The sequence below is a fragment of the Capricornis sumatraensis genome, chromosome 10 (genome assembly GCF_032405125.1).
Source record: "Capricornis sumatraensis isolate serow.1 chromosome 10, serow.2, whole genome shotgun sequence".
NCBI lineage: Eukaryota > Metazoa > Chordata > Mammalia > Artiodactyla > Bovidae > Capricornis > Capricornis sumatraensis.
Window position 1 is genome coordinate 64,551,948 of NC_091078.1, and position 14,818 is coordinate 64,566,765.

General features: G+C 41.8%; 1 protein-coding gene across 1 annotated transcript in view; it reads right to left on the bottom strand.

Moving 5' to 3' along the window:
* Positions 1–14,818, bottom strand: part of GRM7 (glutamate metabotropic receptor 7) — an 881,213-nt gene that overhangs the window by 288,699 nt on the left and 577,696 nt on the right. The window contains exon 5 of the mRNA XM_068982114.1: positions 9,520–9,660. Within this exon, the coding sequence (XP_068838215.1) occupies positions 9,520–9,660 (141 nt within the window). The remainder of the gene's footprint in view (positions 1–9,519; positions 9,661–14,818) is intronic.

Consider the following 14,818-nt stretch of genomic DNA (forward strand, 5'->3'; position numbering starts at 1 on the left):
TGCCTATAATGCAGGATATGCAGGTTCGATCCCTGCGTCAGGAAGATGCCCTGGAGGAGGGCGTGGTAACCCACTTCAGTATTCTTGCCTGGAGTGAGGAGACTGGCAGTAATATCCTTATGTACTTATATGTCGTTGTAAGCTCCAAAGCTCTTATCCATTGCTTTTAAGAAGTTTATAACAGAACACAGGAAAAAAAAAAAAAAAGATTGATTTGAGTTCGCATCTTGTCGTCAATAGAAAGCTGTGAGCTTTAGAGGTTGGAGTCTTGGAGGGTTCAAGACATACAGGGTTGCCACATGCTAAAGAATTACAAGGCCATGGCTGGACCCAAGTTAAAATTCTCCCTCAGCCTCTACTAAAGACAGTCAGGAATAGAAGATGAAAAGGAAGAGCCTGAGTGGAAGCCTCTAAGTTTAGGGGGGTTGTGCACCCCTGGAAAGAGTCCTCGGCTCCATGCCCTCCCACCTTGCAGCCTCAGGAGGGCTGGACAAGCCATCATGATCAGAGCTGAGTCCTGAGAAGCCCTGAGGCGGGGCCAAGAGACCATGCTGTGCTCACCTCCACATCTCCACTCCTAAGAGACAGTACCCCATTCCTGGGGATGGATTCCTGGGCAAGCGGGAGTCACAGGGAAATGTCAAAGGCCCAGAGCAAAGGGACCTCACAAACAACTCCAGTGCCCCCACCTTCATAGAGCCCTCTGGAACTAAGTCTCAGCTACACTGATGTGTAGGAAGGAGGGACTCTAAAAAGACTGGTTAAACTTTTACACAAAACTGGAATGCAGGTGGAAAAACAAAATGACTGAAAACAATCAAAAGTGGTATTTCTTACACTACTGGTTTTGTGGCCCTGAGTTGTATTTTCTGTAACTTAGCTGTAGGAGAGGGTGCAGTGATCACCGCTCTCAGAAGCAGCCTTACCATGTGTCCCTTATCTTCTTTCAAATTTATTCAGTGTTGTAACTGGCATATTTGATGAAAGATGCCCACTGAAATCAAGCTACCCTTTCATTCTAAAATTCCTTTAGAAAGAGAAACTTTCTAAATATAATTGAATTAATAGTGAAGCCACAGAATCAGGATGGCTTTTCATATGATTTAGCGCTCCGCTGAAGTCTTTTTGTCACCTAGTACATACAGTGGCCCAAAGTCATACCTATAATCATCTTTTATGAATGTGGGATTTTTATTCAACACTTCTATTCCCAAAAGTATTTCAAATATGTTTTCTAGGAACAATGATGACTTCAGATGCGACATTCAGGTAATTCTAATTTGGGTAATACTATAGTGATTACCATTTCATCTAGCTAAATTTTATTAGTAAATTCACCCAAACAGTTGCTATAAAATGCTGTCCTATATCCACAAAGCCATTCTGAGATAATTCTGAGACATTTAATACATATTTAATACTCATTTTAAAATGAATGACAACATGTAAAAATTCTAATAATCTGGTTCATACTTCCAGTTTCCACACAGATAGAAACCAGTCACTGTGGAGGGAGGGAGGGATGATGGTAGCAAGACTTAGGGGTGATGGTAGTAAGAGAGACATCAAACAAGATGTTGATGTTCAGAGAAGAGAAAGAGAATCAAAAATTTAACAAAGAACAATATTAACACACAATCCAATCCATAATGGATGCTCTATGCAGATTAAATCACAATTAATCTGCATCGAACCTTAGTTTAACAAAGCAAAAGGGAATAAAAATACATTTTACTTCTCATCAAAATGGCTTCAAAAAGTCTTAGAGCAACAAAGAGTAAGACTATTTGTCTATAGCATTTTGATGTGGATTCCTTAATCATGCTGAATAAATGAAGAATCACAATATAACATCTATATAACTATTAAAGGTCAATTCAGAATAGAATAATAAAATAACAGGGAAAACTAATTAATAGAGTGAAATTCTTCCTCTCCCCATGCCCATATGCTGCTGCTGCTAAGTCGCTTCAGTTGTGTCTGACTGTGCAACCCCATAGATGGCAGCCCACCAGGCTCCCCCATCCCTGGGATTCTCCAGGAAAGAACACTGGAGTGGGTTGCCATTTTCTTCTCCAATGCATGAAAGTGAAAAGTGAAAGTGAAGTCGTTCAGCCGAGTCCGACTCTTTGTGACCCCATGAACTGCAGCCTACCAGGCTCCTCCATCCATGGGGTTTTCCAGGCAAGAGTACTGGAGTGGGGCGCCATCGCCTTCTCTGCCATGCCCATATAGTCTCAGAGAATTTAACTTACTTTAGCGTAACTCCTTTGTTCTGATAGTTAACAAATTATATAGGCTTTCCTGGGCCTGGGTCCCAGGTAAAAAAAGACTTGAGAAATGCTTGCTTTGCTCTCACTAATAGCATTTTTTTTTAACACATGGGAAGAAAATTTAACTTTTTATTTTATATTGGAATAGGCTTCCCTGGTGGCTCAGACAGCAAAGAATCTGTCAAGAATGTGGGAGGCCTGGGTTTGATTCCTGTGATGGGAAGATCCCCTGGAGAAGGGAATGGTTACCCACTCCAGTATTTTTTTTTTTTAATTGGAAGCTAATTTCTTTACAACATTATCGTGGTTTTGGCCATGCATTGACATGAATCAGCCATGGGTGTACATGTGTCCCCCATCCTGAACCCCCCTCCCAACTCCCTTCCCATCCCTCAGGGTTGTCCCAGTGCACCAGCTTTGAGTGCCCTGTTTCATGCATCATACGTGGACTGGCCATCTATTTCACATATGGCAATATGCATAGTTCAATGCTGTTCTCTCAAATCATCCCACCCTTGCCTTCTCCCCCAGAGTCCAAAAGACTCTTCTTTATATCTGTGTCTCTTTTGCTGTCTTGCATACAGGATCATCGTTACCATCTTTCTAAATTCCACATATATGCGTTAGTATACTGTATTGGTGTTTTTCTTTCTGGCTTACTTCACTCTGTATAATAGGCCCCAGTTTCATCCACCTCATTAGAACTGATTCAAATACATTCTTTTTAATAGCTGAGTAATATTCCATTGTGTATATATACCACATTTTCTTATCCATTTGTCTGCCGATGGACATCTAGGTTGCTTCCATGTCCTGGCTATTATAGACAGTGCTGCGATGAACATTGGGGTACATGCGTCTCTTTCAATTCTGGTTTCCTCAGTGTGTATGCCCAATAGGAGGATTGCCGGGTTGTATGGCAGTTCTATTTCCATTTTTTAAAGGAACTGCCACACTGTTCTCCATAGTAGCTGTACTAGTTTGCATTCCCACCAATGGTGTAAGAGGGTTCCCTTCTCTCTACACCCTCTCCAGCATTTATTGTTTGTAGACTTTTGGATAGCAGTCATCCTGACTGGCATGAGATGGTACCTCATTGTGGTTTTGATTTGCATTTCTCTGATAATGAGTGATGTTGAGCATCTTTTCATGTGTTTGTTAGCCATCTGTGTGTCTTCTTTAGAGAAATGTCTGTGTGGTTCTTTGGCCCATTTTGTGATTGGGTCGTTTGTTTTTCTGGTATTGAGCTGCATGAGCTGGTTGTATATTTTTGAGATTAGTTGTTTGTCAGTTGTTTCATTTGCTATTATTTTCTCCAATTCTGAAGGCTGTCTTTTCACCTTGCTTATAGTTTCCTTCGTTGTGCAAAAGCTTTTAAGTTTAATTAGGCCCCATTTGTTTATTTTTGCTTTTATTTCCATTACTCTGGGAGGTGGGTCATAAAGGATCCTGTGGTGATTTATGTCAGTGAGTGTTTTGGCTATGTTTTCCTCTAGGAGTTTTTGATCTTACATTTAGATCTTTAATCCATTTTCACTAACAGCACGTCTTAATAGGGTTTTGCCACCTCCCACTCCCAATAGAGTGGCCTTTACTTAAACTATTAATTTTGACAAGTAAAGTGTAAACACAGCTTAAGGATACTGGCCTCCCAAAACGTGGACATTTTCCAAAGTATTATCTTTGGCCCCTGATATACGTCCACAGTAAATATTGGTTGATTAGTGACTCAGATCGAAACTGAATTTACCTATTGTGTGACTTGAAAATGTGTGTGTGGGCTAAGTTGCTGCAGTTATGTCCGACTGAATTCCAGACATGGAACTGGAATACATTTCAATTGTATTTCAATTGAAATTGGAATACATTCGATTTTTGCCACAAAACAAAACAAAAAATATGTCACCAATTTATTCTTTCTCTGTCATCTCAAAAGAAGAACAAATCTCTGAAAGTCAAATTATCCCTTCATGGGATGATGGATTTCTAAATGCTGAGTTTCTTCTTCTCAACAAGGAGATAATTCTGATGAATCAGTATTTGCAAAGTGACATTTGGCAGGAGGATAATGTTAGTTAGACAAATGTCTGTGTGAGCCTTAAAATACGACACAATGATAATTTTTATGGACTGCCACAGGCAAGCACATTCAGATTTTCAGGACCTTCTGACTTTAGATAATGGGTGTAGAAGCAAAGACCCTGGGGATGCTACTAACCACATAAGGATATGGTGCATCAGGGATAAATGGTACAAAAGTTGAGGCAGGAGGTGTTCAGCAAGTCCAAAGTACAAAAATGCTTGGGACACTCCACAGTGAGTGTGTGTGTGTGTGTGTGAGTCATTCAGTCATGTCTGACTCTTTGTGACCCAATGGACTGTAACCCTCCAGGCTCCTTTGTCCATGGAATTCTCCAGGCAAGAATATTGGAGTGAGTTGCGATTCCCATCTCCAGGGGATCTTCCCGACCTAGGGATTGAACCCGAGTCTCCTTCATTGAAGGTAGATTCTTTACCATCCGAGCCACCAGGAAAGTCCTTCTGGCGCTGAAATTCCATAATCTTTGAGGCTCATTCCATCATTCAATGTATCACAAAGTTTAATGTTGCCTGCCTACAGACTTTTCAATGCCTCTGTACAGTGCTGGGCAATGTGCACTGCAGTGAGACTTTCCTGTGCATACATGCTTATTCAAATCCTTGACTTTATTTTCCTGTTAGAATTTGATACACACGCTGATTTTCCATAGGACTGACCTAAGGCAATAGGCTTTCATGACCTGCCACCCCTACATCCCAGGTAACTGCTTTCAGCCCAGAGCAGCAGACACTTGCCATTACTGAGCTATTACTATGTAATGATATCATTTTAGATACCCTGTTTGAGTGATCTACTTTAATCCCCACAATAACTTTGGAAGTAAACTTTTCTTATTCCCATTTCAAAGATGAGGAAAGGCTTTGAGGGGTTAAGCAATATTTTCCAATCTCCCACAGGGATATGAAGATACAGCCCTAGCCTCTTTCGTGACAGACAGTTTCACAACCATTTTGGTAGAGTGACTTTTCCGATGTCAAGATGGCCTCAATCTGTTCTGCAGACACATCACTTTATGTTTTTTCCTACTTCCTTTGACCTTGGTATCTCCACAAAAACAAACTATTCCCAAAGACCTCATACACTGGGTTGGTCTCTGTGTCAGCAACATACTGGCGAGCATTAAGGGTGAACACTTAACCAGTGGGGCAGGGGTGGCAGAGTATACATTTAACCTAAAATAAATATCACATCTGATCTTTCTTTTCATATGTGGCACATAATCTATAAAGAACGACCTAAAATGTCTTACTCTATCATGTGTATAGCTGCCACTACATGCATAAGGGATTAGAACTCTTCCACAAAGTAGCGTAAATGTCATTAGTACCTGTCAGGTAGAGTTTGTGTTTTGTGTGACAGCTTAAAACACCAACAAATCTCCTCAAGGACATGACCCCTTGGGGAAGGGCAGCCAAGGCAACCAACAAGCAGGATCGGTCCCTGGCGAGTCTTAATTTATATCAATGACAATTAGGCAACCTCCAGGGAAGGTGGCATGAAGAATGTCCAGTTCTCAAGGTTGAGAGATCTTGGAACTGGGTATCAGGGAAAGTTGGGATTTGTTAAAATACTGAGGAATGTGGTAGCTTTCCTTGTTTGAAGGTGACTTTAAGTGCATATGTAAAATTTACAGGAATAGGAATTACATGGTTGTTCATGTAAATTCCTATAAGAATCTATGCACAAGTAATGCCACATTAAATTATAAAGCATACACAGTTATTTTAATGATAATTTTTTGTTTAACAATTATTCTCCTTTTTGTGACTTTGTACTATCTTGGGTTTTTTAGGGCTCACTGTATTCCCCTGATCTCAGGGACTTGCTCTCTCCAAATAGTTATGGATCCCACACCTCATCTTTAAGACTCATCTGACCAGATAACTTATGCAATGATCTTGAATGATCCAAGACTACTTGGAACTAACAGATAATAAATAGCTCATGATGGCTAAAGGAGATCAGTCCTGGGTGTTCTTTGGAAGGACTGATGCTAAAGCTGAAACTCCCAATACTTTGGCCACCTCATGTGAAGAGTTGACTCATTGGAAAAGATTCCGATGCTGGGAGGGATTGGGGGCAGGAGGAGAAGGGGATGACAGAGGATGAGATGGCTGGATGGCATCACCGACTTGATGGACATGAGTTTGAGAAAACTCTGGGAGTTGGTGATGGACAGGGAGGCCTGGCATGCTACAATTCATGGGGTCACAAAGAGTCGGACATGCTTGAGCGACTGAACTGAACTGATGGCTAAAGAGGATATATATTCCAGAAAAAAAAAAAAAAAAAAAAAGAGATGTGCATGCTAGTTTGTGTCCAAATACTAGGAATGAATACTTCAAGACTTTCTTCTTCTTCAGCAGAGACCAGTCACAGAGAGATATGTGAAGGGGGCTGTTTTCTGCAGTCCTCAGATCTAACTACATCTACTAACTACACTCTCTGCATGGCCAGATGATTCAGCCTGCCTCCACCTCTGGTTGCTTCTTCCCCATGTGCCCTTTCTCTTGATGCTTCAAAATCTGATACCAACACAAGTTTTCCATCACATCACTGCATATCCTTAAGTGCACCAATGGCTTTCTTCTCTCATCTACTCTTTTCTTTAATTAAAACAATTTCTCAATGCAAGAATTCTCATTAATACAATTTATTATATCATTTCTCTCCATGTTTTCTTTCCCTGTGATCTAGCAAACCTCAGTCTGTCTTTTCCCCCATTTTTCCACTTCCAAAGTGTCAGGATTTTTGAAATAGTATTTTGGGGATACTTTCAAAGAAAATACAAGTTTAGTTGAATTTGGACAAAGAAAGTACAAGAAATAATAACAAACACAGACCACCCATGTTCTTATAGCCAATAATGGGAAGAATGAAAGACACACTGATAGTGGTTACATCTACCTTCACGCAGGATGGCACCTGCTATTGCTAGGGAAGTGGTAAGTAAGAAAAGAGAAGATATTTACATAATTTGGGGTCACAGGTAATTTAGCAGATGTGATCATAGATTCTTCATATGGAGGAAGCATGATATGAAAACACAAACACTGCTGTTTCTATTTCTGAAGGCAGTGGTTTGGGTAATGAGCTTGCATGTTTTTATAAATTTAAATTCTCAATAATCAGCACTGAAATATGACTGCAGACAAAACAGTCTGGTTATAGTATCTACACAGGCTGGAGATGGGCCTGAGAATGATCCTAATGGCCATTAGAGCGTTCAGGCCCCCTTTCAGACTCGACAAAACATCAAATGTCAGAAAGAGCCAGAAAACTGTCATCAATCATTTAGATACTTCCAGCACATTTGGATGTCCCCTGTCATAGAGACAAATTATCCACACGTCAAACTAATTTTTCGGTTTCCACTTGAAAGCTTTGTGTCACCTAGGTCTAGTCAACATTGAATTAATTTTTTTTTCCTCCCCAACCCCCTGCAACGTCATAAGGATCCTATTACTGACAACACTGTTGTTATACACTATGGTCTAGAGAATGTGATTAATCTGATATTCTAGGTAAATGAGTCACACATCCAGTTGTGTATCATACAGATATTTCAAATCATTATTGTAACTCATGTCTCTGTTTATATCTTATCTCCCCTTCTTCACATGCATACACACACACACACACACACACACACACACACACACTCCTTGAAGTAAAGGTCTAAATTTCAGCATCCTCACACCATTCATGGTATTTTAGTACTGTGCTCAATATACATTACTCTTCATTACTAGATGTTTGCGGAATGGGCAAATCTATAATATCTGGATGGCCAATATTCAAAGACTGAGAAAAACTACGCATGAGTGTATACAATATGAATGTCTCTTTCTCGATCATACTGAAGACATTTGTGTCTGTGCTATCTCAAGGTCATCACTGCAAATGCTGAAGCCCACTTAAGCATAAAATTGGTGAATGTTATTTAATAGAGGGATAGGTGGTAAGATGGCAGGACACGCTACACCCTTGTGCAAGATCTCCCACAGTTTCCAGTATCCGAAGGATAAAGACCCAAATCCACACATGTCCCATCACAGCTTATTCCTTTGTCCGTATCTTTATATATCCAGCCGTGACTCTCACATTCATCCTGTTCTCTTGAGAGCATGTTTTTCCGCTTCTCAAGTCCTCTGAGGCCTCGTCATTTTTCCTGCTCTGAGCCCTGTGCCATGCTCTTCCCCTCTCAGAAACCCTCCAGTCTGTTCTTCTCCATTCCTAACTAGCCAGTGTCTACTTATCTTTTGAGAGAGCTTCTACCTTTAAAATGAGTAAAATTCTTTGATTATATGCCCATGTCCCCTCAGAATATTTACTACAGCTTATAATTATGCATTCATAGAAAGGTCACTGAAATAATGTAGATTTTTTCCCCTACTTTCTCTAACAACATGAAGGCATGGTTTACTTACTTGGTTTACTCCCCATCGAATCAGGAGTTCCTGGCATAGTGATGAGTAGAAAGGAGTCACTCAATACATATTTGTGAATGAATCCATAAATAAATATGTGATTCTGCTTTCTGATTATGGACTACACATAAATAAATTGTAAACACTTGTGTTTCTTATTTAGACTGCTTATATAAGGTTATATATGAGGCTTAGTATCTTAAAGCATATTTTAAATAGCAGGTAACTCAATTTGGACATTATGAAAATCCACTGAAATCCTCATTACTCTGACCCCAACATACACTTTGTTTCCTTCATCAAATATGTTGTTTTAGCATTTTTAGTCATCTCTGCTGACCGTTCATTCTAATGCTGATGTGGAATTGGTAAGAGATTTAAGCCTCTGTGAAAATGACTTTATTATACTCCTGGCTACAACATGAACCAATATTTATCAGCGAGACCATTCAAGGCAACATGACTCCTTTTGAAGTCAAGGAATCAATGAAAATGTCAATTATCACTAGATGGACAGGCAGAAGAGAACACATTCTTGTCTGTAGTGTTTTTGTCCTGCAAGACACATACTCCTGTTCCATTTTCTGAACAATGTAGTAAAATTCAATTTACTTTTTCAATTTGTGTCCAGCCAAGCTTCCTTCTGTCAGCTCTACAGAAATCGCCATGCTGGCCACGCAGAGTAACAGGAGAAGGGCAACGGGAATGAGATTACCTGTGCATTTGCGATCTGTGTCTTCCTTCTTTGACCCACTAATCGTCAGCTTGCAGTTGAAGTTTTCCTCCCAGTATTCGGCAAACCATACGTTTCTTCGGTTGTTTTCAAGTGTGCGGGATGTAAAATAGGCATCAAACCCTAAACAGAGTTAAATGAAAAGGTCATTGCTTGCGGGGCACTGCTGGGACATTTGGAAATTAAAATACCAGTAATAGTTTTTATTTTAGTGGACTGGATGCTTGCTCTTTTGTGTCAATCAAAAAAAAAAAAAAAGGAATAAGAAAAAGGTAAAAAAATTCTAATGCCAACACATGGCTAAATCTTTACGTCATTCTGTCAGGCAGATGCATGGCGGACAAATGACATTTCACAGTGAATTCTGAGTTACAGATCCTAGCGATAATATGATGACCACAGCATCCCTTGTGCCTCTTGGGAACTAGACCAGGGACAAAGCATCTTTATTATCACCGAGATAATGTGATCATTTCCGTACTTACTATGGACCAGACTCTGCTTGACATAGGTTCTTTCTTTCATTCACTGAGGAATGAAAGGTAGTTCTTTCTTAACAACCTGTTTGACAGCTGCTACCACTTCCATTATGCCAGTGAAAAAACAGAGCCTTAGAAGAAATAAGGGTTTCCCTGGTGGCTCAGATGGTAAAGAATCTACCTGTAATACAGAAGACTAGGGATTCAATCCCTGGGTTGGTAAGATCTCCTGCAGGAGGGAATGGGAACCCACTCCAGTATTCTTGCCTGGAAAATCCCAAGGACAGAAGAGCCTGGCAGGCTATAGTGCATGGAACAAAGAGTCAAAGGAGACTTAGCAACTTAATATATTCATATGATAAGAAATAGCACCATGCCTAAGGTCAATCATTATGCCATATTCTGCATCCATAATCATGTGAGTTATGACCTGTGATTATCATTCTAAGAACCTTCCTGCATTTAGTAAGGATGCATTATGGAACTGACTTTCCACTCAAAAAGCAAGTTTATGTAGAGAGCATAGGTAAACTGGCCGCAACATAAGTGTAAAGCTGTTTATGAAGAGCATTAGATGAACAGACTTGAGAGTGTAAGTCCCTAGGAAATCTTTAGCTACCTCTTTAGTACGGTTCAGCCTTAAATGGTCCAATGGTCCTTCAAGAATCAGACTGGACTCAGGATCAGATGAGCAGCCATTGAATCCCAACTCTACGAATCTCAGTAAGTCATGGAAACATGAACAAGTACAGGCCGGAGTGGTCTTTTCTCCCTTTCATTCACTTGTAAGATAAAACTGCACTACCTGGTTTCCTCACAGCATCTTGTTTCTAGCCATGGCAAGACTTTGGAAACTCACTGGTTTTAAGATCAAGAACCACAGAAGGTGGATTTATTTTCACATTAATTAAATCATTCAAAGTTAAACTTACTTAAAGCCCTAAATTGGTGTGTGTGTGTGGGGGGAGGGGGGGCTCCCAACTAAATCTCACAAGAGGAGCACATTGATTTAATTTTATCTACTACTATCTTCCTGAATCAATAACAGTAGCCCTACTATAAATGGAAAACTTGAAATAAGTAAATGAGACAAAGAAACAGCAAAGGAAAAAGGAGATTGCATAATATTTTAGGGAAAATAAAAAGAATAGTCTACATCTCTTGCTGATTTTCTAGGGTGTTGTCAGAACATGATTTTTGACCCAATATCCAATTTTTCTATGCTCCTGACTTCACTGATGTGAGGTAATTAAGCTACAGGATCTGATCTCACCCTGATCTTGGTACTGACAGACTCATGAGTCTGCTGGAAGTCCCCTCCTGCCTCACTGTTCTCCCATAAGCCTGAGACCAAATGACTGTTCAGTAAAATGACAATTCCTACATAAAAGGAATCTTTGTGGAAAAGACAGGTGAGTCCCCCAGAGTTTCCAGGAATACTACACACACACCCTTGGTCACGTAAATACGCACGTCCACTCCCACAGGTGACTAAACTTTCGTTTCTCTTTCCATCTTTGCCCCTCCACCCGAGACGGGGGAGCAGCAGTGGCGCCGGGGGCCCCGCAGACCATACTTCCTAAGCTCCATGCCCTGTGACATCCCCTCTTATGGAGGTGGCTTCTTTGTTCATGTGCCATTGGCATGTGTGATGCAAACAGTCTGGAAAACCCTTTCCTCACTGCGCCCCTTCCTTGTGAGAGTTTCCTGCTTGGAATCCAGCTACCAGGCTCTAACAGGAATGCCTGGGGGACATTAAACCATGTGCAAAGCCCAGCCAGACCCCAACCCTCTCAACCAAGCCTCTGTGGACTTCGCACCCCTGCTGCTGATGGCAGCAGAACCACTCGGCTGAGACCAGCCCCAGCTACAGACCTGAGGTGACTCGCCTTCTTATTCACTGATAGTTGAGGTGGTTTATTTCTGCAGCCACAAAGTGAAATGCTCCTGCCTTGGCACAGTACCCTGAGCCCTGAACAACACACCCTTAAGAAAGACACAGCCTCAAAAGAACACAAATAGAAATAAACTCTCTGGCCACCTGCCACAGGTCTGAGCCTCAAACCAGACTCAGAAGAGCAGCTTCTAAAATGGCTCAAATCATTGCATCCATACCTACAAATCCCCAGCTCAGAAGAAAACATCTTCAGAGGAATCCTCATCACTGAAAAAGTCCATCACTTCAAAACACCTCTCTCTTCAGCCTGTTATCTGCTGGAAATGCAAAGACATGATGGGTCAGGAAGGACCAGGGGGCAGCTAGAGAACACGCTGGCGAGCATGAGAAAGCAGCAGGTCCCTCCCTTGAGAACCAACGATTCCCAGAAACCCTGCACTTTGACAGAAAGAGGACAAGTAGTAGGCTTCCCTCATTGCAACCACCATCCTTTCCTCACACACCAAGTTCGCTCTCAGCTTCTTTCTCACAGGAGGGACTCATCTGTAGGCTGAATTTGGCTTTAATCCACCCCCCTCCCCCCCAGGAATGAGCGGCCAATTTCGCTGGGCATTCATAAGATGTGGAGGTTCTGGGTGAAACCAAAGAGGCTGTGATTGTAACAAGCCCCAGGTGCTGTGCATGAAGCCCGGGTTTTGAGAAGCAGGGCTTCTCCAATCCTGGGTTTTTAACAAGCTCCAGGTGTTGCTCTTGTTGTCCAGATTGTGAGAAGCAGGGCTCGAGAGCAACTCCGGAGTCTCCACAGCTGGGATTCAAGTGGGTTCAGCCCAATTTGTTAACTCAGCGTTGTTACCTTCTCAACCTTGAATGTTTGCCCTGGTTCAGATGCCAGAGTCTTCATTTTGCAGTTGAGACTTCTGCTTCACACCATACCTTGCTCAGCATTGCGGGAGCCCTGCTTTGCCTCCCGTGGGGTGCAGATGGCTGGGGGGAGGTGGAGGGTGCCGGGTGACCTATGAGTGAATTTTCCTACTGTCTTTGCTCCATTGCTGCCTGGAGCTCCTTTGCAGCCTCAAAGACTGTGTTCCTCACCCACGTCTCCAGTTAATGCCCTGGACTCCCCACCTCAGGAATTTTCACCCTGGTGCAATGTTTTAGTGATTCTAAGAAGCTAACCTGAAATAGCCTCGTGCCTTTGAAATGGAGCAGGACCCTATGGTTCTTCTCACCTCATGTCCTCTGTCTGCTTTTGTCTGTAGAAGAACTTTACCCAAAGAGCAAGTTTAATCAGAGAAGTGAGAAAATGCAGAAGGAAAGGAAAACAGTCCAGCAGGACAAAACCGTCTGAGCCACCAGGGAAGTCTAAATAATAATAGGTGAGACATTAAACAAAGTCAGGAGCCTTCAGTTCCTCCTTAAGGGTTACAGATAATATTCTGAGCCATGTCCTGTGAGCTGTCTTGTAGGTACTGAAACCCCCACCATGTGGAAGAAGTTAATTACATGATGAGCAGAGTGTAGCCAAGACATGCGCTGCCACAACTCTGAGAACTGGCCTCAACAAAATGGGATCGAATTGACCCTGGAACTAAAGATTAACTGTACTCAAAACAGCTGAGATGACACTATCAGACCATGGCATGATCAACTTGAAGACGACTGTCAGAGCTGACTGTGGTATTTTGACATGTAGCCCCTTCTCTGCCTGTGCACCCCTGAAACTCCCCTTTAAAAGCTCTTGCCCACTGATTGTCAGTGGAAGAGGTGACCTTTGGACACAAGTCTACACTTGGCCCTGGTTACTGGCCTCTGAAATAAAGCAAACTTTTCTTTTCACCAGTTGTGCCTCTTTATTGGCTTTTGAGTGGCAAGCAGCCAGACCCCAATTTTGGTCACATGTTAATTACCTCTTCTGAAGGCCCATCACCTTCAAGGAAAACTCAGAGCCCTTAGCCAGGTACCAACATAGCATAAACTGGCTTTTGGATGGTTTTCTAAAGATTGGAACTGCTAACCCCGTAGGAGGCCTGCTACGGATCTGTGGGTCTTTACAACCCACTATGTGTAAAGCACTCAGCACTGTGCCTGCTCCAGTAAAATACGAACTGTTGGTTCTTCAGTAAACACACTCATCCATTAAACATTTATGGAGCACTGACCCTATGACAGGCGCTCTTTTATGTACTCACAGACCTTGGGATTAAAACATACATGGCCCTTCATGAGATTAGGAGCCAGTCTGATGGAGAAGATAGACTTAACAAGCACCATTTAAATAAATATAAAATCACAACTATGATGGCTTCTATGAAAGAAGGGTACATGATATTTTGGGAGCACAGAGACAGAACTGTGTTAGAGAGTCAGAGATGGCTTCCTGGAGAGAGTAGATATGTAGGTGGAAAAAAAATGGAAAACTGGGGAGCAGGTAAGAGCAGAGATAGGACATTCATTCACATGGATTAGTTATGCCTTAGGAATATCCCCTTCATAGATCACTGCCTTGTCGTGGCAAAGGGCTTGTGTAACTCAAAGAAGTTATGAGTCATGCTGTGTAGGGCCATCCAAGACAGATGGGTCATAGTGGAGAGTTCTGACAAAACATGATTCACTGGAGGAGGGAATGGCAAACCACTCCAGTATACTAAACATGAGAACTCAATGAACTGTATAAAAGGGTAAAAAGATCTAACACCAAAAGATGAGCCCCCTAGATTGGAAGGTGTCCAATAAGCTACTGAAAAGAGTGGAGGAGAGTTATCAATAGCCCCCAAATGAAGTGGCTGGGCGAAAGCGGAAACAATGTTCAACTGTGGATGTGTCTGGTGATGAAAGTAAAATCCAATGCTGTAAAGAACAATATTGCATAGGAACCTGGAATGCTAGGTCCATGAATCAAGATAAA